Genomic DNA, 27297 nt, shown 5'->3' with positions numbered 1-27297 from the left:
CCAGGAGCCTGGAATTCAGTCTGAGTCTCTCATGTGAATGGCAGGGGCTCAAGTACTTGAGCTGCCTCCCAGGGTGCACATTAGCAGGAAGCTGGACCATAAGCACGGGAGCTGGGACTCGAACCAGAAACCCTGATATATGGGATGTAGGCAACCTAAGTGCTGTGCAAAAGGCTTGCCCCAAAGTCATGTAATCCTAACAGTAACCATAGGAATAGCTTTTACTTCACCCCTTAGGGGTGAAAACAGGGACACCAAGAAGTAAAAACCTTGTCCAAGGATGGAACTCTCAAGTGGGACAGATGGGTTCTGAACCCAAGAAGGGTGAAGGCAGAGCTCCACTCCAAACCCACATGCAAGACCAGCTTTCCGGACGGGCAGGTGCAGAGCACAGTGGCAGGAGCCAGACAGCGGGAGATGAACAGAGTTGCAGAAGGTATGAGAAACACTAGCTTTGTCTCCCTTACCAACATTTGGTGAGAGGTGACTGTGTGTGTGCCATGGTGGGCGCTGTGGATGTTTATTAGTGAGAACCGTCTTTACGATGCTTAGCATGAATTCAGGGAAATCCCAGGGTAAGTGGACGGGAAGGCTGTGGAAGCACATAGAAGGAACTCGAAGGGGAATGCGGGGCGTCTGAATGCATTTTAACCCACTCCACGACAGCTGCAGTGTGGAGGAGACAAGCCATATGGGTGTGGGGCAGTTGTGAGCCAGGTCCAGAAGTCTGAAGCAGGCACACTGTGCTCTTGGGTTTGCCAGTGCTTCTGTCTGTCGGACTCTCAGCATCAGTCTCCTGCTGTCTACACTTGTCTAGATTGTGGCATGAGCTGGAAGTCCCCAATATAAGGGGAAGACTTAGTGAAATGAATTGCTCCATTTTCATTTTGTTTTAACTACTTTACTGATGTATGATTGACATTCTAAAAGCTTTACATATTTAATGGGTACAATAAAAATTAATATGCATTTGGAAATGAGTTTAGACCTGTGAAGCCACGGCCACAGTCTAGGCCATGGACTTATCAGTCGTCACCAGAAGCTTCTTCCTGTCTGATTTTAAATTGTTTTTTGGGAAGACAGCACAATATAAGATATATCCTCTTAGCAATTTTCAAAAAGATTATTTTTAAATGTATTTGGAAGGCAGAGAGAAGGTACAGAGGGAGGGAGAGAGGTCTTCCATCTGCTGGTTCACTCCCCAAATGGCCACAATGGCCAGGGCTGTGCCAGGCCGAAGCCAGGAGCCAGGAGCTTCTACCAGGTCTCCACATAGGTGCAGTGGCCCAAGAACTTAAGCACTTGCACCATCCTCCGCTGTTTTCCCAGGCCATAAGCAGAGGGCTGGATGGGAAGTGGAGCAGTTGAGACTAGAACCAGCTCTTGTGATATGGGATGTGGCTGTTGCAAGCAACAGCTTAACCCTTTATGCCCATCCTTAACAGACATTTAAGTATATTAAGGGACTTTTGCTGCTCCCCCTCTTCGTGGAGGAACGACACAGGACCCTGCACTGTTCTTCTGTCTGCTCGGCCCTCCCCGGGTTTGCTGCTGGTTCTTCCCGGGTTGGCTACTGTCCCTTCCACCTCCGTGGAAGGGCGGTTCCCCCTACCACTTTCCCCACTTCCGCAGGGGAGCGGCACACCGCCGGCCGGCTCTCTCGGGGGCTGCACAGGTGTTCCCCTTAGATGTTCCCCTTAGATGTTCCTCTTAGATGTTCCTGGTGCATGCCGTCTCTCTCCTCCTTTATAGTCCTCCTCCGCCAATCCCAACTCGGCTGCCCACACGCCGAGTACGCTGCTCTCCTCCAGTCAGGAGCAAGTCCTACAGTTTATTGGCTGAACTGGAGGCAGCTGTGTAGAAGCTGTTTACTTCTCTCCCAGCGCCATATTGTGGGAGAGCAGATGCATAGAATAAGTCTTAATTCCAGTAACTTAGTCTAGTCCGGGTTGCTCCCCACAGACTTTAACATTTTCATAGAAAATGCATGAAATGAAAAAAACCTATGAGGCTAGCACTGTGGTGCAGTGTGTTAAAATCCAACCTACAGCACCAGCATCCCATATGGGTTCCAGTTTGAGTCCCAGCTGCTGCGCTTCCAATCTAGCTCTCTGCTATGACCTGGGAAAGCAGTAGAAGATGGCCCAAGTGCTTGGGCCCCTGCATGTGGGAAACCTGAAAGAAACTCCTGGCTCCTGGCTTTGGATCAGCCCAGTTCTGGCTGTTGCAGCCATTTGGGGAGTGAACCAGCAGATGGGTCTCTACTTCTCTCTGTAACTCTGTCTTTCAAATAAATCTTTAAGAAAAAAAAAAAAAGCCTATACATGGATGTCAGACTTTATGCATCCAGATAAACTTATCTTTTAATTTGATTTATCCACGAATTTTCTGACGTGCCCTGGTACAGTAGTACATTGCTGTGGTTCACTGGGACTGAGCCATCTGGGGTGACTGCAACCTTGTGCCCTTTGCTTGGTACCTTCTCTCGCTACTTTTTTTTTTTTTTTTAAGATTTATTTATTTATTTGAAAGAGTTACAGAGAGAAAGGGAGAGACAGAGATCTATCCACTGATTCACTCCCCAGATGGCCACGACGGCCAGCACTGGCCAGCCTGAGCCCAGGAACCAAGATCCTCATCTGGGTCTCCCTCATGGATGGCAGATGCTCAAACACTTGAGCCAAATTCCACTGCCTTTCCCTGGCCACTAGTAGGGAGCTGAATCAAGTAGAGCAGCTGGGAGATGAACCGATGCCCATATGGGATGCTGGAGTCGGAGGCGGCAGCTTAACCCACCACGCCACAGTGCCAGCCCTTACCTTCCCTACTTTTTGTTTTAATCCTAAAATAACTTTTGGCTGCCTTTTACTGCTGTTATGTAACACAAGCAAAGATAGAAATGTGTCTTCTTCTTGGAGGAAATAGTCTTATATTGCAGCAAAATCAGATCTCAGATTTTAGTTCAGAATGAAAGCGTTCTCACCCATAGCTGGGTAAGCACTGGGATATTATTTCTGGGGCAGCTATGGAGGCTTCCCCTGCTCTGTCGGATCGATAGTCTAGATCAGGATCCATGAAACTCCATGCAAACGCCCGGATGAAGAATATTTCTGGTTTGCTGGCCACTCCCGACCCCTGCTGTTATTGTAGGAAGCAGCTAGAGTTGCCTTCCTGTCCTGGAGCCCTTAACCCAGGTTCCCAGCTGTCTCCCAGAGTTTACTTGAAGGCTGTGAAACGAGCCAGGTGATCCCAAGAGGACCTTTTTGGTGCTACATTTCTGAGGTTCTCTCTCTGTCTTATTTATTTATTTATTTAAGATTATTTAGTTGTCAGGCTGAGTTACAGAGTGAGGAGGGGAGAGGGACAGAGAGGACAAAAGACAAATCTTTGGTCTCCTGGTTCATTCCCCAAAGGGCTATGGCTTGGGGCTGGGCCGGATCAAAGCTAGGAGCTCCATCTGGGTCTCCCCCGTGGGTTCAGGACCCCAGGCACTTGGGCCATCTGCTGCTGCTGCTTTCCCAGGTGCATTAGCAGGGAGCTGGATTAGAACCAAGGCAGGCTGGCGCTGTGGCGGAGCAGTAAAACCATCGCCTGCAGTGCTCGCATCTCATATGGGCACCAGTGTGAGTCCCAGCTGCTCCACTTCCGATCCAGCTCTCTGCTATGGCCTGGGAAGCAAAAGAAGACGGCCCAAGTCCTTGGGCCCCTGCACCTGCCTGGGAGACCCGGAAGAAGCTCCTGGCTCCTGGCTTCGGATCGGCGTAGCTCTGGCCATTGCAGCCATTTGGGGAGTGAACCAGCGGATGGAAGACCTCTCTCTTTCTCTTCCTTTGCTTCTCTGTAACTCTGCCTTTCAAATAAATAAATAAATCTTTAAAAAGAAAAAAAGAACCAGGGCAGCTGGAACTTGAACAGGCACTCACCTGGGATGCCGGCATTGCAAGCAGCGGCTTACTCTGCTGTGCCACAATGCTGGCCCTGTGTGTGTTAACTGAGTAACTGAGAAACCAGAAGTGGAACTCCTGTGCTAAATTCTTCTTCCCACCTTTTGGATTATTTTGTAGCTTTCAAAAATTTATGTACAACTTGACAAGAAATATCCAAGAGACTAACTTGTTACCAGATATCAAAGAAGGGAAGGAAGGTGCTACTCTGAGGTTTCTTTCTTTTCTGGCTTGTGAGTAGCTAGGAAATGAAAAGAGAACGTTGTGTCCAGTGAAAAGATCCCATGTAAGACAACTCAAGTGTTTTTCAGTGCAAAGAAACCGTTGGTGTTCAAGTGGATCTTTAAAAGGAACGTGGAAGTTATTCAGTCTGTAAAAGTAGGCTGCTTGTATAGCTGAGGGGACTTCAAAAAGCTCACGGACAAAGGACTTAAAAGATCAGAAGTGAAAAATCCGTGCACAGTTGTCTCATGATACGCATTTTCCGTGGACTTTGTCAAGACCACCTGCATACTCCAGCCCTCTGTCCAGACCCACCGTGCACCGCGACTCAGAAAAGAGGAGTGGAGACGGGGCAGGGCTGACCACGTGCTCCACAGATGGGCAGGTGGTCCCGGCACACCTTACCACGTGGCCTGAGGATCCGTGGGTTACTGGACACTGGCCATCAGGCAGGGTCCCCATTGGCTGTTCAGCTGTGGAAAGCCCTACCGGAGTTAGTGTGTGAGTCCCTCCGGGGTTTGTGAGCCAGTTTGGGGAGACACAGCTCTGCACCTGCACATGGAGCCCGGACAGGCACTTAAGTAGTGGAGGAAGTGGTTACTGAGGGGAGGCTCAGGGTGTGGGTGGGCTTTGCACAGCATTAGTGGGGGCTAAAGGAAGGGCAGGATGCAGAAATGTAGAGGTTTCAGAGAGCTGAGGTCACAGTAGGGGCTCACGCACAAGTGAGGGTGCACGTGTTTTGTGCAGTAAAATCCAGATGATGGGGGCCCGGCATTGTGCCACATCAGGCTAAGTTTCTGCTTGCAATGCTGGCAACCCATATCAGAGTGCCGGTTCGAGTCCTGGCTGCTCCACTTCCATTCCAGCTCCCTGCTAATGCACCTGGGGAGGCAGTGGAAGATGGCCCAAGTATGGGCCCCTGCCACCCACTTGGGATACCAGGATGGAGTTCCTGGCTCCTGGCTATTGCAGCAACTTGGAGAGTGACTCAGCAGATAGAAGGTCTGTATCTGCCTTTCAAATAAATAAGTAAACCTTACACACACACACACAGAAATCCGGATGCACAGCAGGGACTCAGTAGACAGATGAGGAGGGCATTGGCTGCCGGGTTAAAGACTTGAAACAGGGGCTGGGTTTTGGTAAAGGGGTTGAGATGCCACTTGTACCCACATTCCAGACTGGAGTGCCTGGGTCCCAGGCCTGGCACACCCTAGGAGACAGTGGTGATAGCCCAAGTGGTCACCACCACCCACGTGGGAGACCTGGGTTGAGTTCCTCGCTCTCAGCCTTGGCCTGGCCCAGCCTCAGCTGTTGCCTGTTGAGGATGTTTAGGGCCAGAACCTGTGGATGGGACGACTCTGTCTCTTTCTGCCTTTCAAATAAATAAAAGTAAATTTAGGTTATTAAAGAAAAAAAAAAAGGGTTGGAATGTTGTGCACTCGGAGAAGCAGACCTAAAAAATGAGCAAGCAAGAAAACCCCACCTCAGCAAGGTGCTGTTAGGAGACTTATCTGACTTGTGCGGAAGGTTGGAGGCCAGCGCATCAGGAAAGCCAGGGCAGTTGCTGCATTGTGCAGGCCGAGGACTTTGCTTTAAAAGCAGGGCGGCTTTTTGCAAAGAAATAAGTGCTGCAGTTGGAGATAAAATTTGAGTGTTTTGGGGGGACTGTGTTGGTGTGGGTGGGGAGGGAGACAGGTGACGTTAGCATTTTCCTAATAAACCATCGCTTGCATCTCTGAAGACACCGTGTCTTCCTTTGCACTTTTACTTTCTTTGAACTTTGCATTTCGAAATAATTCAGACCTAAAAGTTGTGCAAGTCACACAAAGGCAGTTCGCTTACAGCCACGTTAACATCTCACAGTACCACTGTCCAAGCGAGGGTGGATACTAGCGAGGAGGTCCCCCTGACGCCTCATGGCCCCCCCCCCCCCCCCCCCCCCCCGCTCTCTGGATCACCCAGGGCCTTTAGACAGCAGCTTCCTCTGGCCCCTTGCCATCTGGGATGCTTCCTCAGGTTCTCTTGGTCTTCTGGAAGAGTCCAGGCCAGCTCTTTAAAAGGAGGCCCTTCAGCTTGTGGTTGTCTGACACTTTCTCGTTAAATTCGGGTGTGTGTTTTGATGACAATGTCATCAAGGTTCCTTTCTCAGGCCCTCCTATCAGGAGGCAGGTGAGTCAGCATGTTTCAACAGACCATTGCTTTTATTAGGGGATTAAGGTGCTGTCTAGGTAAGTCGCCTGCCTTTGCACCTGGGAGTATCTTGTGGGAAGACACCTTCCACGGTGCACAGACCGAGCGTCGCATCCCACTGCTGTGCACTCCCTGCCCCCCACACACCGAGGATTCTCTCCTGCAGCGTCTGGGCCCGCAGTGCTTGCCTAAGGATGGATTCCTGTTGTCCTCTTTCTGTCGCATTCAGTATTGATTTACACCAGTATGGTCTTGCGTTTGTTGGTTCTACGGGCTGTAATCCCATCCTTTAATTATTTACCCCGCTGCTCAGCTTGTTGCAGAATTGACCAGTGGGGAGCTGCCTCTTGTCCGCTCCCCAGATTTCAGACAACTGAACTATGAAGAAGTCCATCTTAGAGTCCAGACTTGGCCTGGGGCGCAGTGGGGGGGGTTGATGTTAATATAAGTCAGGAAATCAGAGACAAGTGGAGATAAGCTTGCTCAGTGAACCAGTTTCCCCAAATCCTTAATTGCTTGATCCCTAAAATGTAGAGGCTTTTCTGTGACTGTGTTAACCAGGGACACCCACCCTGCTAGCCCCATACTGTTCTGTTGTGTGCAAACCTGGCCCAGAAGAAAGATAATCTCCCAAGGCCTGAATAAAGGGGAACTGATGAGTCTCCGGGGCTGTCTGGGTTGTGCTCATTGTGTGTGTTTTCCCAGAAGCTGTTGGCACTTGCCCACATATCCCCTTAGGCAAGCGAGATTGTGAAATGTTTACAAGTATCCCTAGGACCTTCTTTCATTTTCTACCTTAGCTTTTAAGTAAGGAAACACGTTCATACTGGAATAGAGCGCTTTCATAATGGAAAGGCAGCCTCAATGCTGTGGGTGCCACGCGGAGGGGTGAAGGAATTCTGCCACCATGCAGGCGGGAAGACGCTTTGGCTCCGCGCTCTGTCTCGGATGGGCTGTGCAGACAACCACACACCCATGAGCAGGTGCAGGGTGGGATCTGCCCAACAGTAGCTCTTTGTTCTACGTGCAAGCCACTCGCAGGTTCCGCCAGCGATCCCGGCCCTGCTGGGGTATAACTCGGCCCTCCCCCTCTCCCTGTGAAGGAGGTGATGTTTGAGGAGTGCTCCGAGCCCCAGAGCTGAAGTGGACAAGGAGAGGTTCACGTGGCCACTCTCAGTCGCGTGTCTTTACAGATTTACGCAAACCTTCTGGGGGGACTTGGGGACAGGAAACAAAGCTCCTCGGGCCCTGCTCTCAGAGATTCCAGTTCAGTCTATCTGAGTGGGACCGGGTCCCTGTTTTGTTTTTCCTTCTGTTTCCTACTTGGCTCTGTTGATATCCAAGGATGAGATCACTAGATCTGGTGGATGCTCTTGGTGACTTTTTAAGATTTGTTTTATTTATTTCAGAGCTGGAGTTACAGAGAGAGAGAGTGAGAATGAGAGAGAGAGAGAGAGAAAGAGAGAAAGAGAGAGATTGTCCATCTGCTGGTTTACTCCCCAAATGACCACAACGGCCCAGGCTGGACCAGTCTGAAGCCAGGAGCCAGGAACTTCTTCCAGGTCCCCCACGTAGGTGAGGGACCCAAGCATTTGGGCTATCCTCCGCTGTTTTCCCAGGCCATTTGCAGGGAGCCGGATTGGAAATGGAGCAGCCATGACTTGAACAGGCACCCATGTTGGGTAGTGGCATCACAGATGACAGTTTTACCCATTACACCACAGCGCCAGCCCCACTGGTGACTTCTTAATACAAATTTCACATAGTTTTTTTTTTTTTTTTTTTTTTTAACTGACTACTGTGTCACACTATTCAGCATGTTCTATTAGAGGGACGCCTTTGGAGACAGAATTTTGTCCCAGACCCAGCTCTAACCCTCCAGCTCTGGGACCTTAGGTAAAATGCTTCATTGCTCTGACCCTCAGGCCTGTCTGTGAAAATAGAAACAGAAGGGTGTAATTATTTTTTAAGTGATATTGATTAGTATAGGCAGGTGCTCAGGAAAGAAGAGGGTCTCAGCATTTTTGTCATCTTGCCTTTCATTCTACTTTACTTTTTTTTTTTTTTTTTTTTGACAGGCAGAGTAGACAGTGAGAGAGAGAGAGAGAAAGGTCTTCCTTTTTCCATTGGTTCACCCTCCAAATGGCTGCCATGGCAGGCACACTGCGCTGATCTGAAGCCAGAAGCCAGGTGCTTCCTCCTGGTCTCCCATGGGGTGCAGGGCCCAAGCACCTGGGCCATCCTCCACTGCACTCCCTGGCCACAGCACAGAGCTGGACTGGAAGAGGAGCAATCGGGACTAGAACCCGGGGTGTTGGCGCCGCTGGTAGAGGATTAGCCTAGTGAGCTGCGGCACCGGCCTCTACTTTATCTTTTTTAAAAGATTTTTTTTTTTTAATTATTTGGAAGGCAGATTTACAGAGAGAGAAGGAAAAAGAGAAATCTTCCATCTGCTGGTTCACTCCAGAGATGGCTGCCATGTCCAGGTTGGGTCAGGCTGAATCCAGGAACTGGGAGCCTCCTCTGGGTCTCCCACGTGGGTCAGGGGCCCAAGCACTTGGGCCATCTTCTGCTGCTTTCCCAGGCATATTATCAGGGAGCTGGCTCAGAAGTGGAGCAGCCAGGACTCAAACCAGCAGCCATATGGGATGCCAGCCCTGCAGGTGGGCTTTTACCTGCTCTGCCACAGCACGGGCCCCTGTCTTTCTTCACACATCTCAGCATCTTGAGAATGCCGTTGACTTGGATGTGGCCGTGCTCTGTGGAGAAGATGATGCTACAAATGGCCCTTGTGATCTTGACTGGCTGTTGTTTGTCGGCACGTCCCTGGCATCCCAGAGGCAGTGGTGCCGGCCGGACCTGCAACCAGCACTCGTGGAAAGAGTCAGGCTTCCTTGTCCCTCTAGCTCAGCAGTTGGCTCACGTCGCCAGTTTTCACTTGACCTGACTTGTGATGACTTCTCAAGTCTGCAGGCTGGCTGGGCTTCTGGCCTTTTCTCCTTGGTCAAGTGTTGGTTGAGATGTACGTTGATGCTGGGGCTTAATAAGGACCCACAGGGGACTGGTGCTGTGGCATAGCGGGTTAAGCCACTACCTGCAGTACTGGCGTCCCATATAGGTGTTGGTTTGAGTCCAAGGCACTCCGCTTCCAATCCAGCTCCCTGCTAATGCAGCTGGGAGAGCAGCAGAAGGTGGCCCAAGTGCTTGGGCCCGTGCACCTGCATGAGAGATTGGGAAGAAGCTCCTGGCTCCTGGCTTCAGCCTGGCCCAGCCCTGGGTCATTGTGGCCATTTAAGGAGTGAGCCAGCAGATGGAAGATTCGTGCTCTCTCTTGCTCTCTCTCTCTCTTTCTCTCTCTTTCTCTCTGTCGTCTGCCTCTCCTTCTCTCTCTCTGTAACTCTGCCTTTCAAATAAATGAATAAGTCTGAAAAAGCAAAAAAGACGAAGGCCCTGCAGTCTTAGGACTCTCCTGGTCAGGTTACCGGAGCTCAGCCTTTCGCGACTGTTCTGTTCTCTAATCTCGTAACCCGAGTGCCGCAGTCACACAGGAAGCTCCCGACTTCCTAGATTGGTAAGAAATCGAGTGTGCTTTTTCCACCACTTCATCCTCATCTTCTGCTTGGTTGCCCCAGAATGGGAACGGGATGGTGGCTGAAGATCCCAGAACTTGTATCAAGAGCCGAATTCTCACATTCCCAGTATGTTTGGTACTCGTGGATTTTGTTGTTTCCTGTCAGTAACAGGACAGTGCACACTTTTGTGCTGACTGAAGTAGTTCAGCCTGACTTCTTTCGTGTCTCTTGCCCTTTAGTAGCCCAAGGGAATCGAAAGACTGCATTTTGTGGCCTGGGAAAGCAGTGGAGGATGGCCCACGTCCTTGGGCCCCTGCACCTGCGTGGGAGACCTGGAAGAAGCACCTGGTTCCTGGCTTCAGATCAGTGCAGCTCTGGCCGTTGTGGCCATTTGGGGAGCAAACCAATGGATGGAAGACCTCTCTCTCTGTCTCTCCCTCTGTCTGTAACCCTACCTCTCAAATAAATAAGTAAAAATCTAAAAAAAAAAAAAAAAAAAAAAAAGAAAGAAAGAAAGACAGCATTTAAAATGTGCTGGAAGATGTGCCTTAAGGCTGTTATGTTGTGGAGCAGGATATTTTTAGCAACTCTGGAATGAGCTCTGTGCTTGATTCAGACCCGTGACATTTATGGTATAATTTTAGTGGATGCCCAACTTTAAAACAAAATAAAGGTAGTTATACCATTATTTTTTTTCCTGTAACTACATTCGTGAATACTAAAGGATTTTCTAATGTGTATTTAAATACATATTTAAGATATGAAATTTTCTTAGAGTCATTCAGGGAGTCATTTTCTATTGCTTATTAAAATTGAAGGAGGAGAAATAAGTTAGAATTAAAATCAGTTGTGTTGTTAGCATTCTTCTCTCTATGGGATCTGTATGTCTTTCATGAAAGAATCATTGCATCCACCTTAAGTAAATCTAAGAAACCAGAAATAAAATGAAAAAAGGAATCATCAGTGTATTAGTGTGCTTTACCGTAATTACCATAATGCAGTGCCTAACACAGGCTGCTTACGAGGGAGAGAGGTTTGTTTTGGTCCATGGTTTTGGAGGTTCGCTGTCAGGATCTGGCAGCCCTGTTGGTTCAGCGTGTGACGATGGTGTCCTTGCTGGCAGAGTGGCCAGAGGCTGCGCTTGGCTCTGCCTGTATCTCTCATTATAAAGCCGTGACTCATCACAAGGCTGCGTCCCAGCAACCCAACCCAATCCACTCACTTGTCAGAGGCCCCGCCTCCAAGCACTAGTTTTCACCCTCTTTTGTACATTTAATGAGACTATGGGGACCAAGGTCTTTAAGGGACACACAACCTTATATCACAGCCATGGCAGTTGCCATGCCTGGGTTATGTTTATGAGATACCGTGGTGAGAGCCATTTGATCAGTGGACTAGCAGCGTCCTGATAGGCAAATCAGGATTAAGAAAGGATTCATGGTTTGTTCTTGTTTTTATTAGTATTTGAGAGACAGAGAGGGAGAGCTCCCATCTGCTGGTTCACTCCCCAAGTACCTACGACAGTTGGGAGCTGGGTGCTCCATCCTCATCTCCCGTCTGAGCAGCAGGGGTCCAGCTACTTGCGCCTTCACGTGTTGCCTTACAGTGTGTGTGTGAACAGGAACATGGAATCAGGAGCAGAGCCAGGACTCGAACCCAGGCACTCTGAGGAGATACGGACATCTTAACCGCTGGACCAGATGCCTGCCCCAGAGTTGGTGGTTTTACAGTGTTTTCTAGAATCTGTGTGTTTTGATAAGTGGCTTTCCTACCTTAGGGATAGTGTCTTGTTCATATGTGTTCCCAGAAGCTCCCCAGTACACGGTGGGGCACTTAGTAGGTGCTTCCTCTTTGAAGGTGAATGGGAGTAAGTTGCCTTGGGAGCAATGTGGGGAAGCCCTGGACGGCTGAGAGGAGAAACGAAGCCCAGGAGTTGGGCCAGGAGATGCAAACAGCCGAGTCACTCACTGTGTTTTAAGGAAAGAATGTTGAAGTGGAAGTGGGTTGAGTTTTCAAGGGTTCTCGGCAGAGCGGTTCTGGAGGTGGCTTAGGGTACCCATGAATTGACCCACAGTGCTCCTCGGGTAAAGTGAAGTAACAACTCTTTCCTGCTACGCATTCAAAGTGAGATCATGGATGGAATAGTCCCCTAAGTTCTTTTTTTCCTTCACTCTTCGGCACTTGCTATTTTTGGCCAACACTGGGAACTGACATGAATTGGTCTCTGGGAAGCAGAGAGCTGTGATAGTTATTGTAACTGTAAGCAGTCAGTCCTTCACAGAGCTCCATAAAGAGCCATGCGGCTTCCTGACTGCCCAGCTAACAGGTCTGAGAACTGCCATCCTCAAGTGTTAATGAAACCAAGCTCCCCTGGGGCCCGTTAAGCCAGGGCTTCACAGGAGTTTGTGACAACGAGTCCAGGAATTGTGTCCTGTAAAAGGCAGCTCTCATTATGTGGCCCTTGTTGAATCCCTGTGGGCTGGTGGCTTATCCATCCCTTATCTTTCAGTATAGAAGAATCCCATTACTTCATGCACTCACCTTACCCATCTTTTGAAAGGAGCCATCCATGGGGGAAGTTTCTGTGGGGTGGAATTGTGTGAGGGTGCCGGCAAACAGACTGAGGTTAGCAGCAGAGAGAAAGGCAAGTGGCTTGTTTTGCTTTGTGAAAATGCCCCTGCCCCGGTTTTCTGGAACTTGTTTCTACTTGAAAGATTTCCCTTTAACTAGATCATGAGATGTGTTTGCTTTCCTGAGCTGATTCAGGCAATTGGATGAGTAATACAGAGAGTCAGTTCTGTTCTACCATATTGATTTTTCAAAGTCTCCCCTTTAGGGAAAAGAAAAAAAATTCTCTTGATGATCCATTTCATATTAGAAATCTGGTACATTACCCAGCTTTTACAGTGTTCAGTATTTGAAGAAGTGAATGTGTTATGTAAGCGAGAGGACTGAAGGCAACCAGGGGTGTGTGTAGGCTACATCAGGAGGGCGGGAATTAGCAATGGCTGTCTGCCATGTAAAACTTGCCTTCTTTGGAGCAAGTTGCAAATCTCAGCAGAGTATCCACAGGCATTTCTGGGTGCATTGCCTATCAGTTGTATTAGAAGATAAGCTGTGTGGGAGCGGGGAAGGCACGGGAGGGGAATTCTCTTTTTAGGCTAAAATTTGGTAGAAGGTTCAGGTGCTGGAGAGAGTGATGGGCAGGATGTGTTTCATAGATTTAGCCAGAAGTGTAGGCATCAGACTACAGACTATGGGATCTCAAAAGACAGCAAGCTTTGGAATGGAGGCGCGAGGAGCTTTTCAACCCAGGCTGGAAGTTCCACCAGTGTTAGCTCTTCTGTTCCTTTTCCCTTGCTGCCCTGGGAAGTGATAATGGTTCTCTGTTGTGCTGAAGCATATGTGGGCTGCTGCCTGGATTGTTAGGCAGGGAAAATTAGCTCCTATAATTCAGATCATTCAGCAAATGCTTATTAAGTGGCTTGAGATTTAGAAATAGCTGAATCCATGAATAGAAGAAGGAAACTTCTTTATGCAGGGCTAAATGCTAGGAGTAGAAGCAAAGCACCCCCTTCAGGAGCTTGTGGATTCCCTGGGGTGAAAGCACACACAGCCCACGCACGTGCAGAGCTCCTGGGCTCGCTCTTTGGAGCAGAGAGCTCCGAGGTGGGACAAGCCCAGCCAGGGGCCCTCTGCTCAGGAGGGGGCCGTGCAGACGTGGGCTTCCAGGAGGGTGGAGGACTTTAAGGATTTCACATGGAGAAATGGGGGTGCCCGGAGGCTGGCATTTGTGAGTGGCAGGTTCTTCAGACAACTGTGGTAGGCCCGGGGTGGGGGACTAACTCCCATCAGCAAAGTGCATGGAGGGGCGGGGGAGGCAGATCAGGTTGGGGGAGGTTTTGAAGGTAGCTGGCAGGGACCATGGTGAAGATCCAAATGGTGGGATGAACGTGGAAGTGAAAAGGAGAAGTGGAACCCAGGCCAAGTGAGGAAATGAAGCGACAGGAGTGAAACACATCCCAGGCTCTCCACTGTGGTCTCGCTGGTCGTGCGCTTCAGGCTGGGGGAAGTGGGAGACACTGCGGGTGAGAATGCGCCAGCGTCCTGCCCTGCGTGGGAATGGCGTCGCTGACCTGGAACTTGAGATGCGAGCTCACTGTGTCAGCACGGACAGTTCCCGGCGTAGCCCTGTGACGGATGATACGGTAGAAAGATTTCTGTGTCGGTCTCATTAATGCCCTCTCTCTTCTTTTCAGACTCTGTCAAGAAGAATCTCCAACCCCTACCTTGACCATAGTCCTTCCCAGGTACGGCTCTTCCTCTCCTACTGCACTGTCGGTAACTAGGTTCTCCATCCTGCTGCAGAAATCCTGGGCTCGTGCCTGCCATCCGTGTCCTTACTGCACGGGGCCACTGCCTCCCCACTCTGCCCTGCCCCACACCCACCAGGGAGGACATGGGAAAAAAAGTCTGAGACCATTATGTCGCAATCCAGGGTGTTCACTCTGTGGCAAAAAAAAAAAAAAATCATACGGATTTTCCCATTTTCCAAGTCCTTTACATGAATGCCTTGTCAGTGTAATGTAGATACAATATTAAATATATAAAAAGTATTCTTCAATTTGCTGTATCAGTAGAAGCACTTTATTTTACAAATAGTGGATTTTTTATGCTGAAAACATTGTGTATAAAGCGAGATTTATATTTATAGTTGTTAGTGGAACATCCCCCGTGTGCTCATTGGTTTAAAAAAACAAATGAGGTAGTTTTCATTGCCTTGTGTCAAAGAATCATTGACAAGGGCTGGCGCTGTGGCGTAGGCAGGTGAAACCTAAAGCAGCCACCTGCAGTGCCAGCATCCCATATGGGGGCGGGTTCTAGTCTCGGCTGCTCCACTTCCAATCCATCTCTCTGCCAACGTGCCTGGGAAAGCAGCGGAACATGGCACAAGTGCTTGGGCCCCTGCACCCATGTGGGAGACCTGGAAGAAGCTCCTGGCTCCTGGCTTCGGCCTTGCCCAACTCTGGCCATTGCGGCCATTTGGGGTGTGAACTGGCAGATGGAAGACTGACTCTCTCTGTCTCTCTCTCTCCGCTTTCTCTCTACCTATCCCTCTCTGTAACTCTGGCTTTCAAATAAATAACTCTTTTTTAAAAAATCAAGAACCGTCGCCAAAGAGTTGCATTTCTTTGCAGTAAAGGAGGATGCAGGCTTTGTGAGGGCGAACTCCTCTCTTCCCGTGTTCTTCTCAGTACGCCCAGCCTTAAATCAGAGCTGACCCCCGCAGCTGCTCGCGAATGCGCTTGGAGCGCCTGCGCCAGGGAAGGCAGTCTCCATGTCAGAACCGGCTGTCAGCTCACTCATCCTCCCTCCTCGGTCATATCCTGTCCTCTGGCTTCTTCAAGCTCTGTTTCTTTGAAGAAACAGTTTTAAGCTCTTAACAGCCTCTCAGCTCTTGCCCTGTGCACTTTCTCTCTGTGTTGGGGGATGCTATCAGGGAAATTAAGGAAGGGCAAGGTCCCCTCCAGGTTGTCATCAATCAATTTGTTTTGGGAAAAGATAGAAAATACTTTGTGGGTGCAGAAAGAGTTCACCAGGAAATAAGTAAAAAAACGTAAGCATGTATCTCCAACATACATTCATTAAAAATTTTTCATTTTACTTGAAAGGCAGAGAGGGACAGACAGATCTCCCATCTGCTGGTTCACTCCCCCAAATGCCCACAGCCACCAGGGTAGGACAGGCCAAAGCTAAAAGCCCAGAACTCCATCATCCAGGTCTCCCGAATGGTTTGCAGGAAACCAGCTACTCCCAGGGAGTACGCTAACAGGAAGCTGGAATCGGGAGCAGAGGAGAGGGCCCTGCCGCCTGGCATTCTAGGATAGGATGCAGGCATTGCCAGCAGCACTTTAACCACTGCACCAAATCCTCCCCTTTCCGCACCCCGACACCTGCTAATTCTCTGAGCCTTGATGTGGAGATGCCTGGTGTCTGTTTAGCTTCCCTGGTTGTGCCCTGCTGTTGGGCTGTGTATGAGTTGGGGGGGGGGGGGGTTTGAGGTGGGGGATATAGGGTTATAAAGGGGGATATATTCCCCTCTAGATCATCATCTTCTAAGAATCAGAGACTCATGTGTGTGTGTGTGTGTGTGTGTGTATGTGTGCACGCATACACGCAGGGGGAGTTCAAAGGTTAAAAACAGACATTAAATGAATCATAAAGTGGATGAAACCAGGGTGCTTGGCATTAACTCTGAACTCTGCAGCCAAGTGACTCCTAGAGGCCGAGCTGCCTGCCGTCACGTCGTGTCTGGCTTCGAGATGTTCACTCAGTGGGAAAACAAATTATTTTCCTGGCCCCTGAGACCTTTGTATATGAGTGCATATTCCATATGGCAGAGTTCATGTGTCATGTCGGTGGTCTTTGCTGTGCTGTATTGAGAGACACACTGTATTGTTTAAAAATAGTAGTGATTTTACACCGAAACCTTGGTCTTAGAAAAGGTGATTATTTATCATTATAGGTAAATAAAGCACTTTAGCTTTTGGGAAATGGTTAGTACAGCTTCATGGCATGAGTGGAGTTGTGGCTAAGATAACTCACAGCCAGGCAGTGATGGAGCTATGGGTACGTAGGCTAGAGTGTGTCTCGGGCTCCGAGACTGCTCCTGACTCTGTGTGCGTAGCATGCTGTCGGTGGATCACAGATGGTTTTGCACTTACAGTTGATGCTTATCTTTTCCATTCAGATCTACGGAGAGAATACTTCTTGCGCAGGAAGAGCCCTGAGAAATATGGTCATGGTCCAGGCGGCTGACCTGATAAAGGACCGAGTGAACCTCAAGGGCTTTTACAGGTAACACAGCTTCCTAACACCTTGTCAGGAAACCTCTCTGAGGGGCAACAACCAAAGCCTGTAACCTTGACTGGGGAGAAGGGGGCTCTCGGTGGGAGCGTCTGCTGTGCTCTGTCTACCACGGACACTGGCAGTAGCCTCTCCTTTCTTTAACCTTCACTGTGCATTTTTGTACAGGTTGACACCTGGTCCTGAGGTTGGGCTACGGGACCCCTGGCTACAAGTGTCATGTCTGCTCTACTTTCTCTGATGTGATATTTCACAGTATCTGGGGCAGGGAGGGCTGGGGTGGGGGTGGGGGGAGTGTTGCATGGGAAACTTCAATAAACATAGGTCCCCTCTTTAGGGACCTTACCAAGACTTTCCAGGAAGACCAGCGCTGTGGTGTAGCGGATAAAGCTGCCACCTGCAGTGCCAGCATCCCATATGGGCTCTGGTTTGAGTCCTGGCTGCTCTACTTCCAACCCAGCTCTCTGCTATGGCCTGGGAAAGCAGTGGAAGATGGTCCAAGTCTTTGGGTCCCTGTACCCACGTGGGAGAGCTGGAGGAAGCTACTGGCTCCTGGCTTCAGATTGGCATATCTCCGGCCATTGTGGCCATCTGGAGAGTGAACCAGCTGATGGAAGATCTCTGTCTTTCTCTGCCTCTGCCTCTCGGTAGCTCTACCTTCAAATAAATAGATAAATAAATATTTTTTAAGAAAAAAAAAGGCTTTCCAGGGCCTCCTTGGCAACTCAAGGGCCACGAGGCCTGCTCCAGCCCTCCAGGTGAGAGGGCAGCTCCTCCCTGGCTGCAGGAAGCAGAGGGCAGCGGCAGCGTGGCCAGGGCCTGGCAGGTGTCTTCTGGGTTAGAGAGCAAGGGCAGGTGTCAGAGTGAAAGGGTGGGTTCCTGGCCAGTTTTAAAGTGCAGCTGGACCAAAAGAGTGGTCCTGCAGAGGGTAGGGAGAACATGCTATCATTTCACGGAGCACTTGAAAGAAAAACACAGAAGTAAGTTATCCGCTTTGTATTTCACCAAGGAAAGAGATTAAGCTACACCAAAGCAAATCCAAAATTAGGAAAATTAAAAAGAAAAAACACTACCATTTATCATCACTATTCATTCTTAAAGAGGTGTTGAAATATCGTGGAGCATAAGAAAAGTACTCAGAAAAAATGGCACCAAGAAAATGAGGAAGTATTCTTGGAAGAAAGGCTTCTTGGAGCGGGCGTTGTGGTGCAGCGAGTTAAGCCACCACCTGGGATGCCACAGCCCATGTCACGGTGCCTGGCTGCATCCGCTCCCTGGGAGGCAGCAGAAGACGGCTAAGTACTTGGTCCCTGCCACCCACGTGGGAGCCGGGATGGAATCTTTAGCCTGGCCCAGCCGGGGCTGTTGTGGGCATTTGAGAAGTAGACCAGCAGACAGAGGATCTGTCTCTCTCTCTCTCTCTCTCTGTTGCTCTGCCTCTCAAGTAGGTGAAAATAATAAACAAACGTTAAAACAGAAAGGAGTCTCCCTTGGCTATGAGCTAAATATACAATTATAATATTCCTGTTTTTTTCTCATTTGCCTCCAGTGGGGAAAATGTCATCATTTATTTATTTATTTGAAAGAGTTACATAGAGAGAGAAGGAGAGGCAAGGGGCGGGGAGGGTCTTCATCTGTTGGTTCATTCACCAATTGGCCACAACGGCCGGAGCTGCTCTGATCTGAAGCCAGGAGCCAGGAGCTTCCTCCGGGTCTCCCACGTGGGTGCAGGGGTCCAAGCACTTGGGCCATCTTCTACTGCTTTCCCAGGCCATAGCAGAGAGCTGGATCAGAAGTGGAGCAGCCAGGACTCAAATCGGCGCCCATATGGGATGCCGGCACTGCAGGCAGGGGCTTTACCCACAATGCCACAGTGCCGGCCTCCTGAGATCCACTCTTTCCCTGAGGAGGGATTCTCACTGGCTGTGGACTTAACTGCTAAAATGCAATCAGTGACAGGAGACCCAGTGAAACCACACTTCCGGAGACTAACAAATCTATGTTTATCACAGCAGTCACATGGGCTTTGTAGCTCTTCCCTCCCACATCACGGCATTCCCACCTAGTGTTGCATGCGTGGTTAGATCTGTGTGTTCTGGCAACAGTTTCTGGATGGAGTGCAAGACTGAAAATACGCTGTGGGTTAAGAACTGCTGTCACAAGTTTGCTTGCTGTGTTCCAACCATCTCTGCTTGCTCCTCCCCACTGCTGGCCCCCAAATCCTGTGGATTTAGGTATCTTAACCAGATTGTGGTAGGTGCCAGCCGCAGGTCAGCTCACTTCATTTTGCTCCTTTACCTTCACAACTCCCTGGGTGCAGAGGGACCATCCCACGTGATGGGAGACATAGTCCGCAGCCTGCTCTGAGAGTGGCCCTGCTGGAAGTTAACGTGGTCATGGCACTCAATCCAGGTGTCCTGCATGGTGGCGGGGGACCCTAGTTCTTGAGTCACCACCACCTGCTGCCTCCCAGGGTGCACGTTCGCAGGAAGCAAGAATGGAGAACAGAGCCTGGACTTGGGCCCAGGAACACCAGTGAGGGACGCGGGTGTCCCAAGTGGTGTCTCACCTGCTACGTCCAGACACCTGCCACGGAATCTGTACTTTCCCAAGGCGCCCCAGGTGGCTCCCAAGCACAGCTTTGAGAAGCTCTGGTCTGAGCAACTTCTCCCTCCTCATTTGCGAACAGCAAACAGAAGTATGAATTGAACCATCTTTTGTGATTGGCAGTTTGGTTTGTTGAATGAATATTTTATCGTGTGCCTCCATTTTCTGGGTGATATCAGACCCTCCATGCAAGCTGAGGAGCTGCTTTGTTTTCGGGGTATCAATTAAGAGGATACAGTCTGTAATCCGAGGGAAACAAGTGCTTCCACAGCTCAGAGATGCTGGCTAATTGGCAGAGGTGTCGAGGAATTAGTTAATTAACACTTGGAACCTTTAAAATGAAAGGAGTCCTATAGAATTTGAAGTTTATATTGACTTGTCTAATTGCCTTTCTGTTGCCTTCTGTTTTCTCATTGTATTTAAAAAAAATCCTTCTATTTGACTGTTACTCTTTGTATTGTCATAATGCTGACTTGCAACTGCTTGAGTCTGGAATTAGCTCGGTTGCGTTGGAGAATCTTTCAAAATGGTGACAGCTTTCAAAAATAGAAAAACTGCCTTATGGAAAGCTGGGGTTTTTGATCAAGTATCCCAGCAGAGAAGTGCCCTGCCTTATTTTCCTGTCACACCCCATGCCCGTTCTTCATGGTGCTGGTCGGGGTGGAGTTCCAGGGTGCTTGGGACTATACCAGTCGCCACACTGGCAAAATGGGCAGCGTGCGTCTCTCTTGAAAGAATACTGACAGCACCTCCTCCGTCAGCGCTGAATAGAGAATAAAAATAGGAGGTCCATGATACTTCCTTCTGTCAGCATCTTAGTGATCTGGTCTCGTCAGGGAGAACGGAATTCAGCGAGGTTTCGGCACAGGGCAAAGCAGATCTCAGAAAATTTCCTGTTGTTCTTCCTCCGAGGCCAATACAGATGGAAAAGCAGCCGTGCAGACGCTGTGTGTGACACCCAGCTTATGGCATTGCCATTGTGAGCTCAAGGCCGATTACAGAGAGGGGTTTTTGTGTGTGATTAGTGGACTCCCACACACACACACACACATCTGGATTAACAGGTTCCTGATGCACACAGCTCAGCTAGATTGCTTAGATTATACTTAAAAGCTTAACAATCAAATCCACAGTTCTTTGAGACTAACTTTAGGATATAATCTTTGTTTACTGAATAGTAAATAAAACCCTGTACCACTTGACTTTGGTTCCAATTTTGTCTGAGCTTCTTGGGATTCTTTTGTTTTCAAAGGAAGGAGCTAAAAAAAAAAAATCTATAAATGGTTAAACCAGAGTTTATCACCAGCAGCTGGGAGTGCGTGACCAAGGAAGAAGCAGTGTCTTTACCACGCCAGCAAGTATATTTGGAAAACCTGCTGTGTGCTGTGGACTGTTCTGATTGGGAGGGGAGTAAGAGGGAGTGGTGCAAAGTCCCTGTTTTTTTTTTTTTTTTTTTTTTTTTTAAATTATTTTCTAGTAGGGAAATCAGAAATTATTCCTCGAGAAAGATGTGTGATTACGCAATGTTAGGTGATCTGAAGAAAAAGCATAGTAGAATTTGGCATGTCCCCCTCCCTAAATGGTATTTGAGCTCCACTCTGAAAAATGAATTAAGAGGTACATGTCGTTGATTCTTGGGTTGCACATGAAAGGCGTGGTATTAAATATCCATTTTTTTTGGCAGCTGAACAGCAATGGGATCTCACTGTGAGTGGCTTTGCTTTTGTGCAGGAGAAGCTGTGTCGGGTCGGAGCTGGTCGACTGGCTTCTGGAACACTGTCCTTTTGTCCAGTGCAGGTCAATGGCCGTCGGGGTCTGGCAGCTCCTCCTGGACATGGGGATCATGTCATCAGGTCAGTGTTACAGGGCTGGACCTCACAGCCTCATGGATGGGAATTGTTTCCGAAGGTGAATGTTTGCCTTCTCTCTGGGTTTCTAAGACCACCGTTGGAGTCACTTATTTTTCTCATGCCGTCTGTGAGCACGCTCAGGTCTCTTGATTCAGAGACTCCGACCTGGAGAAGCCATTCCCTCCACCCCCCACCCCTGTTCAGAACGCTGCACACCACCTTCTGATTTAGAAATCAGCGCTCCAGGTGTTGGACACGTCTTGCCGTGTTTGGGGTAACCAGCAGCACAGATGAGTTTACGAGTGTGCTGTGTACGCCGTTTGAATGGACTAGTCACGCACACTGAGAGACGTGACCTAGGAAGACGAGCCGTTTAACTGGAACAGAAAAGCAGTGTTAACCAGACTCTAAAATAGAAGGCAAATACCTCCTGCATGAGTTGACCTGAGGAATTGAAGCCGTGCAGTCTGCATCCTGTAGTTAGCTCCATCTTTCAGGAGCTGGAGGATCGCCGAGAGCCCTTTCCCTCTACGGGTGGCACCCAGTGAGGGCGCACTCCCGCTCGCACTGTGAAAGGGAGCTTACAGATGGGGAGTGGGCGTAATCTTCTTACACAGTCAATAGCGCTTAGCACCTAATACTCTTATGTAGGAAATCAGTTACCTGCCTTGGAGGGGTGGAGGCGTTATTAGCTCACTCGCTAGATGCTGGTTTCCAGTTAGCAAAGCACTTTGTATGCGTGCTGTGAGATCAGGTCTCCAGCCATCTTCTAAGGCAGTCTCTCCGGCCGAGCTTGCTGGCCTTGACATTTTGAGCTGGAGTAATTCTCGGTGGTGCGGCCATCCTGAGTGTCAGAGCTCTAGCAGCCTCCCTCTCTCCTGCTCTCCAAAGTGCCAGTAGCACAGCCCCCATCGTGAGACCCCAAAAAATGTCTCCAGACATCACCATACGTGCCAGGGAGGGTGGGGGAAGAGTGAAGTCGCCCCCAGTGGAGAACTGCTGATGGGACACTTGCCGATGTGTTGTACTTGTGCACACCCCTAAAGAAACGGTATTCGTTTGCTTTGGAACCCTAGAACAAAATGTCTCTCCGCCCTCTTTTGCTGTTGATTGCACCTGTTCTTGTCTCTGAAGCAGGAACATTGTGAAATGCATGTGTGACTCTGCTGGCCAAAGCGTCACATAATGAAAGTAGGCCTGCCAGTAAGTGCTTGCAGTTCAGTGGGATAAGAAACATGAATGGGCACAGGACGTACAGTTATTGTCCTACCCCTGGCTTTTTCCTAATAATTATTAGGGCTTTCAGGGATGACTTGATTTATGACTCTGTAAATCATACCCTCTGAGAAGCTGACCCACACCTCTGTGTCTCAACAGTGGACCAACACCTGTACTTCCAAGACAGTTACGTTTTCTACCAGTTCTCCTCGGATGAATGCAGCTACCTGTACTGTGAATTTGAGAGAGAGGGGGAATGGCAGAACGGTGTCAGACTCCTGCTGCAACTTGTGCCTCTCATTCCTTCCCGGGCTGGCATCTGTGACCTGTAAGTACGTGTGGTCTTGTGCCCTTGTTCAGTGGCTGTGCCCTGGAGAGCTGTTGCTGTGTCCAGGGACAGGGCTCTGCTCCCTGAGGTCGCTGTGTTGTTTAAGAAACAGTCGTGCCATTCCCATTTTTCAAATGCCAAGTCCAAAAAGGTAAAATACACAGCTGACAGTGAAACGAGCTGGAGTCCACATCCCGGAAGTCCGTGCCTTGCCAGCTGCACCACGCTGCCTCCGATTTATCATCACTATATGAATAGATGCTCTAAATTAGGAAGAGACTTTTGATTGGGCTTAAGTTGCAGTAAAATAATAACTCACATCTTACCCACTGTCCAAGTCGTGACTTCGCTGAGAAGGAGCACCACAGACATTTCTGAAAATAATCTAGAAGCAACATTTGGCGCATTAAGACCCGTGAATCATTATCACATGAAGGTACTGAATCCCTGTGTGATGAAATGAATGGATTGGAGGAGGCCTGGGAACGGGCCTGGGGACCAGGCATCTTGACCTTGACATGCTTTTGTTAACCCAGGGCAGGAGTGGCAAGCTTATTTCCAAATCATGAGTTAACGAGTAAAAATTGTAGTTAAAAACTTTTTGCATGTGGAAAACACTGGAGTTTTCAAAAGACTTGCCCATGTTGTTCACTCCGGGAGTCCTGTGACAGCAGCAGGGCCTGTTTGCCGAGGTGAGAAAGTAGTCTCAGGGCAGGCATCTGGTCTGGCAGTTGGGACATCCGGTTTCACGGTGCCTGGGTTCGAGTCCCAGCTCTGCCCCTGACTCCAGCTTCCTGCTCATGCAGACCCTGGGAGGCAGCAGTGATGGTTCAGGTAGTTGGTTCTCTGCCTCCCATGTAGGAAACATAGACTGAGTTCCAGGCTCCTGGCTTTGGCCTGGTCTGGCCCCAGCTCTTACTAGCCTTTGGGGAGTGCACCCACAGATGGGAGTTCTGTCTGTCTTTGTCTCTTTGCCGCTCAAATTAAATAAATAAATAGGGGCTGGCGTTGTGGCATAGTGGGTAAAGCCACCACCTGCGATGCTGGCATCCCATATGGGTGCTAGTTCCAGTTCCAGCTGCTCCATTCCCAATCCAGCTCCATGCTAATGGCCTGGGAAGAGCAGCCGACAAGGGCCCAAGTGCTTGAGCCCCTGCACCCACGTGGGGGACCTGGAGGAAGCTCTGGGCACCTGGCTTCAGCCTGGCACAGCCCCAGCTGCTGTGGCCATTTGGGGAGTGAACCAGCAGATGGAAGATCGATCTCTCTCTCTCTCTCTCTCTTTCTTTCTCTCTCTCTCTTCCTCTCCCTCCATGACTCAGCTAAATATATAATCTTAAATAAATAATTTGTTAAATACTTAGGTTCAGAAAGAAAAACCTCTTTATAACCGTTGACAAACCTAAGTCATTCCTACTGGTTAAAAAATGAATATACTGAACAGTTAAGACCAACTGTTGGGCCGGTGCCATGGCTCAATAGGCTAATTCTCTGCCTGTGGCACCGGCTCCCCGGGTTCTAGTCCCAGTCGGGGCACCAGATTCTGTCCTGGTTGCTCCTCTTCCAGTCCAGCTCTCTGCTGTGGCCCGGGAAGGCAGTAGAGGATGGCCCAAGTGCTTGGGCCCTGTACCCGCATGGGAGACCAGGAGAAGCACCTGGCTCCTGGCTTCAGATCAGCGTGGTGCACCAGCCGCAGCATGCTGGCAGCAGTGGCCATTGGAGGGTGAACCAATGGAAAAAAGGAAGACCTTTCTCTCTTTGTCCACTCTGCCTGTCCAAAAAAAAAAAAAAAGACCAACTGTTTTGAATGTGACAGTGTGCTAATAGGAGGGTTGATTGATTGTAGAACATAGATTTTATGGCAGGCACTGTACTCAATGTTTTATATTCATTATTCCACTTTCAGATGAATTCTGTGAGACAGGTGCTATTATCATTTCTCTATAGTGAGTGAAGAAACTGAGGCAGGTAGCATCTCAGTGTTTGGATCTGGATTTGGATCTGAGCACTGAGCCCTGTGCCCATCGCACCTGCTGCAGTATGCCCTCCCACGTTCTGGACTCATACTCGTGTCCCGATGGAGGACTGAGGAGCAGAAGCCATGGGTGTGTTGGGCTGAGCTCCAAGACGGTTATGCCTTCCCACTGCCACCATTTGTCAGGCCTTGCATGGTAAAGCAAAAGTTCAAGTGTCATTTGCTACAGCTGGGATATGATTGGGTCCCTGAATCACACAGATGATGAGCCCCAAAGGCACAAGTCAGTGGCCCTGAGAGGGTGCAGACTTAATCCTGTCGTGATGTTTAGGGGTGGGACTAGTAGGACATCCAGGGTTGATTTGAGGTTTGCCCTTGAAGGTCATTCCCACAAGAGGGTTGGTAATAAAAGGGTGAGTTTGTCCCAGCCACTTTCTGTACTTCCTGGCTCACTGTGTGGTCCCTTCTCGGCGTCCAGGGTCATTATCATCCACTACACTCACAGCAGCCCAACCCATGGGGCCACTGGTCTTGGACTTGAACCTTCCAAACTGTGAGCTCAATAAACCTGTTCTCTTCTTGGAAGTGAGCTGCCCAGTAGCTAATTATGGTAACAAAAAGCTGACTAACACATGGCTCATTCTCACTATGGACAATGCTCTTTGTTATAATATGCACTGAACATGGTTACAGGGCAGACACTGGGCACGATGGTTCCGCCACCACTTGGGAGGCCCACACGCCAAATCAGAGTGCTGGGGTTTGAGGCCCAGCCCCGTCCTGCATTCCAGTGTCCTGCTAATGCTAGGAGACCCAGCTTGACTTCCAGGCTCTTGAGGTTGGCCCGGCCTGGCCGTAGATTTCTGTCACACTTGAGGGGATAAACCAGCAGCTTGGCGAGCTCTCTCCGTCTACTTGTCTTTGCCTCTGCCTTTCACATAAAATGAATGAATCAATATTATATAATACAGGTTAGGAGCATCCTGAGAAAAGTATTTCCATACATTTTAGCAAGTTTTCTAAGAAGTGTCAGCATGTGTTTACTTTAGTTTCTGCTTGTTTATTTGCTTTTTGAGAGGCAGAGAGAGAAGGGATAGGAAGGAAGGCTGCCATCCATAGGTTCACTTCCAAAATGCCCACAACAGTGGAGGCTGGGCCAGGCTGAGTCAGGAGCCAGAAACTCTGTCTGCACCTCCCGCATCGGTGGCAGGGACCCAGCTATTTGAGTGGTTCCCCCGCTGCCTCCTGGGGTCCACGTTAGCAGGAAGCTGGAACTGGAAGTAGAACTCAGACTGAAATCCAGGCTCTCTGAAGCAGCATGCCGGCATCCCAAGTGGCGTCTCAACTGCTAGGCTACACCGGTGATGTGCTTTTAACCAGCGGTGGCTGTGACTAGGGGCCAGGCCCTCTCCAGCAGCTCTGCTCACCGTTTGCAGTCCCATGGGCAGACCCAGGTGAGCAGGGGCACACGGGCAGTGAGAATTGTGCAAACATTCCAGGTGGCTCAACTCCACATCTCTCACCCTGCCCAGAAAGCACTGTGCACTGCGGGGAGTGACACAGCCTTTTCATAGGGAGGTCAGAGCCTCTGCCAGTTCTTCAAAGTCAAAGTGTCTCTATGGTTCGGGCCCCAGTATTAATTGCAAACAACTCGGATCAGTGTGGACACAGATGGCCGGCTGGGCAACTGAACCTCACCGCGGTATTTGTCAGCAGGTTCTTTGGTTGGCATTTGGGAGTGGTTAGCGGGTCCTGTGGGCAAGTGGTTGATGTGGTCCCATGAACCGGGATGCCCCTTGTTATAGGGACTAAATATAAAAAGATGGGTGCTTTTCAGGTGTAAAAGGAGAGAGAGGGCTGGGGAAAGGTTGATTGAGGCACCTAAGTTACAGTTGAATAGCAGCAGGAAGTTCTGTTCTACCACACAGCAGGTTGACCATGGCTAACTATCATCTACCTTATAGAGGTTTATGCTAGGAGAAAGGGTTTTGAATATTTTCACCATAAAGAAATGTTGTTGATATTTAAGGAGATAGGTGTGTTTACCTTGATTTGAGCATTACACGGTATATTGAAAATCACAGAAATGTGTACCACTTTTATATACGAATGAAAAATAAATCCTTTTCAAGGAGAGATAAAAATTACTGGGGTGAGCGCCTGGCGCAGCAGTGGAGTCACCACTCGGGATGCCTGGTTCCAGTCCTGGTTCCTCTGCTTCTGATCCAGCTTCCTGCTCATTCGTGTCCTGGGAGACAGTGGTGATAGTGCCAGTAGCTGGGTCTCTGCCACTCGCATAGGAGATCCAAGTGGAGTTCTGGGCTCCTGGCTTCCACCTGGCCCAGCCTAGGGCATTATGGGCATTTATAGGGGTGAACCATATGTGGAGAATCTCTGTCTCTATGTCTTTCAGATAAAATGAAAATAAATTAATTTTTTTTTCTTTTTGAAATGTTTATTTTGAAAGCCAGTTACAGAGAGAGAGACAGAGTGACAGAGAGAGATATCCTCCATCCACTGG

General features: G+C 49.3%; 1 protein-coding gene across 3 annotated transcripts in view; it reads left to right on the top strand.

Annotated features, from left to right (window-relative positions):
- RAPGEF5 (Rap guanine nucleotide exchange factor 5) overlaps nucleotides 1–27297 on the top strand; it is a 250077-nt gene that overhangs the window by 30704 nt on the left and 192076 nt on the right. For all 3 annotated transcript variants that reach the window (XM_089315364.1, XM_051852807.3, XM_089315368.1), the window contains exons 2-5: nucleotides 14191–14241; nucleotides 16683–16789; nucleotides 21137–21258; nucleotides 22633–22801. In XM_089315364.1, the coding sequence (XP_089171490.1) occupies nucleotides 14191–14241; nucleotides 16683–16789; nucleotides 21137–21258; nucleotides 22633–22801 (449 nt within the window). The remainder of the gene's footprint in view (nucleotides 1–14190; nucleotides 14242–16682; nucleotides 16790–21136; nucleotides 21259–22632; nucleotides 22802–27297) is intronic.

Source organism: Oryctolagus cuniculus, chromosome 16 (genome assembly GCF_051225735.1).
Source record: "Oryctolagus cuniculus isolate XC-2025 breed Fujian yellow rabbit chromosome 16, ASM5122573v1, whole genome shotgun sequence".
Lineage (NCBI taxonomy): Eukaryota > Metazoa > Chordata > Mammalia > Lagomorpha > Leporidae > Oryctolagus > Oryctolagus cuniculus.
This window is presented reverse-complemented; position numbering and strand designations above follow the sequence as displayed.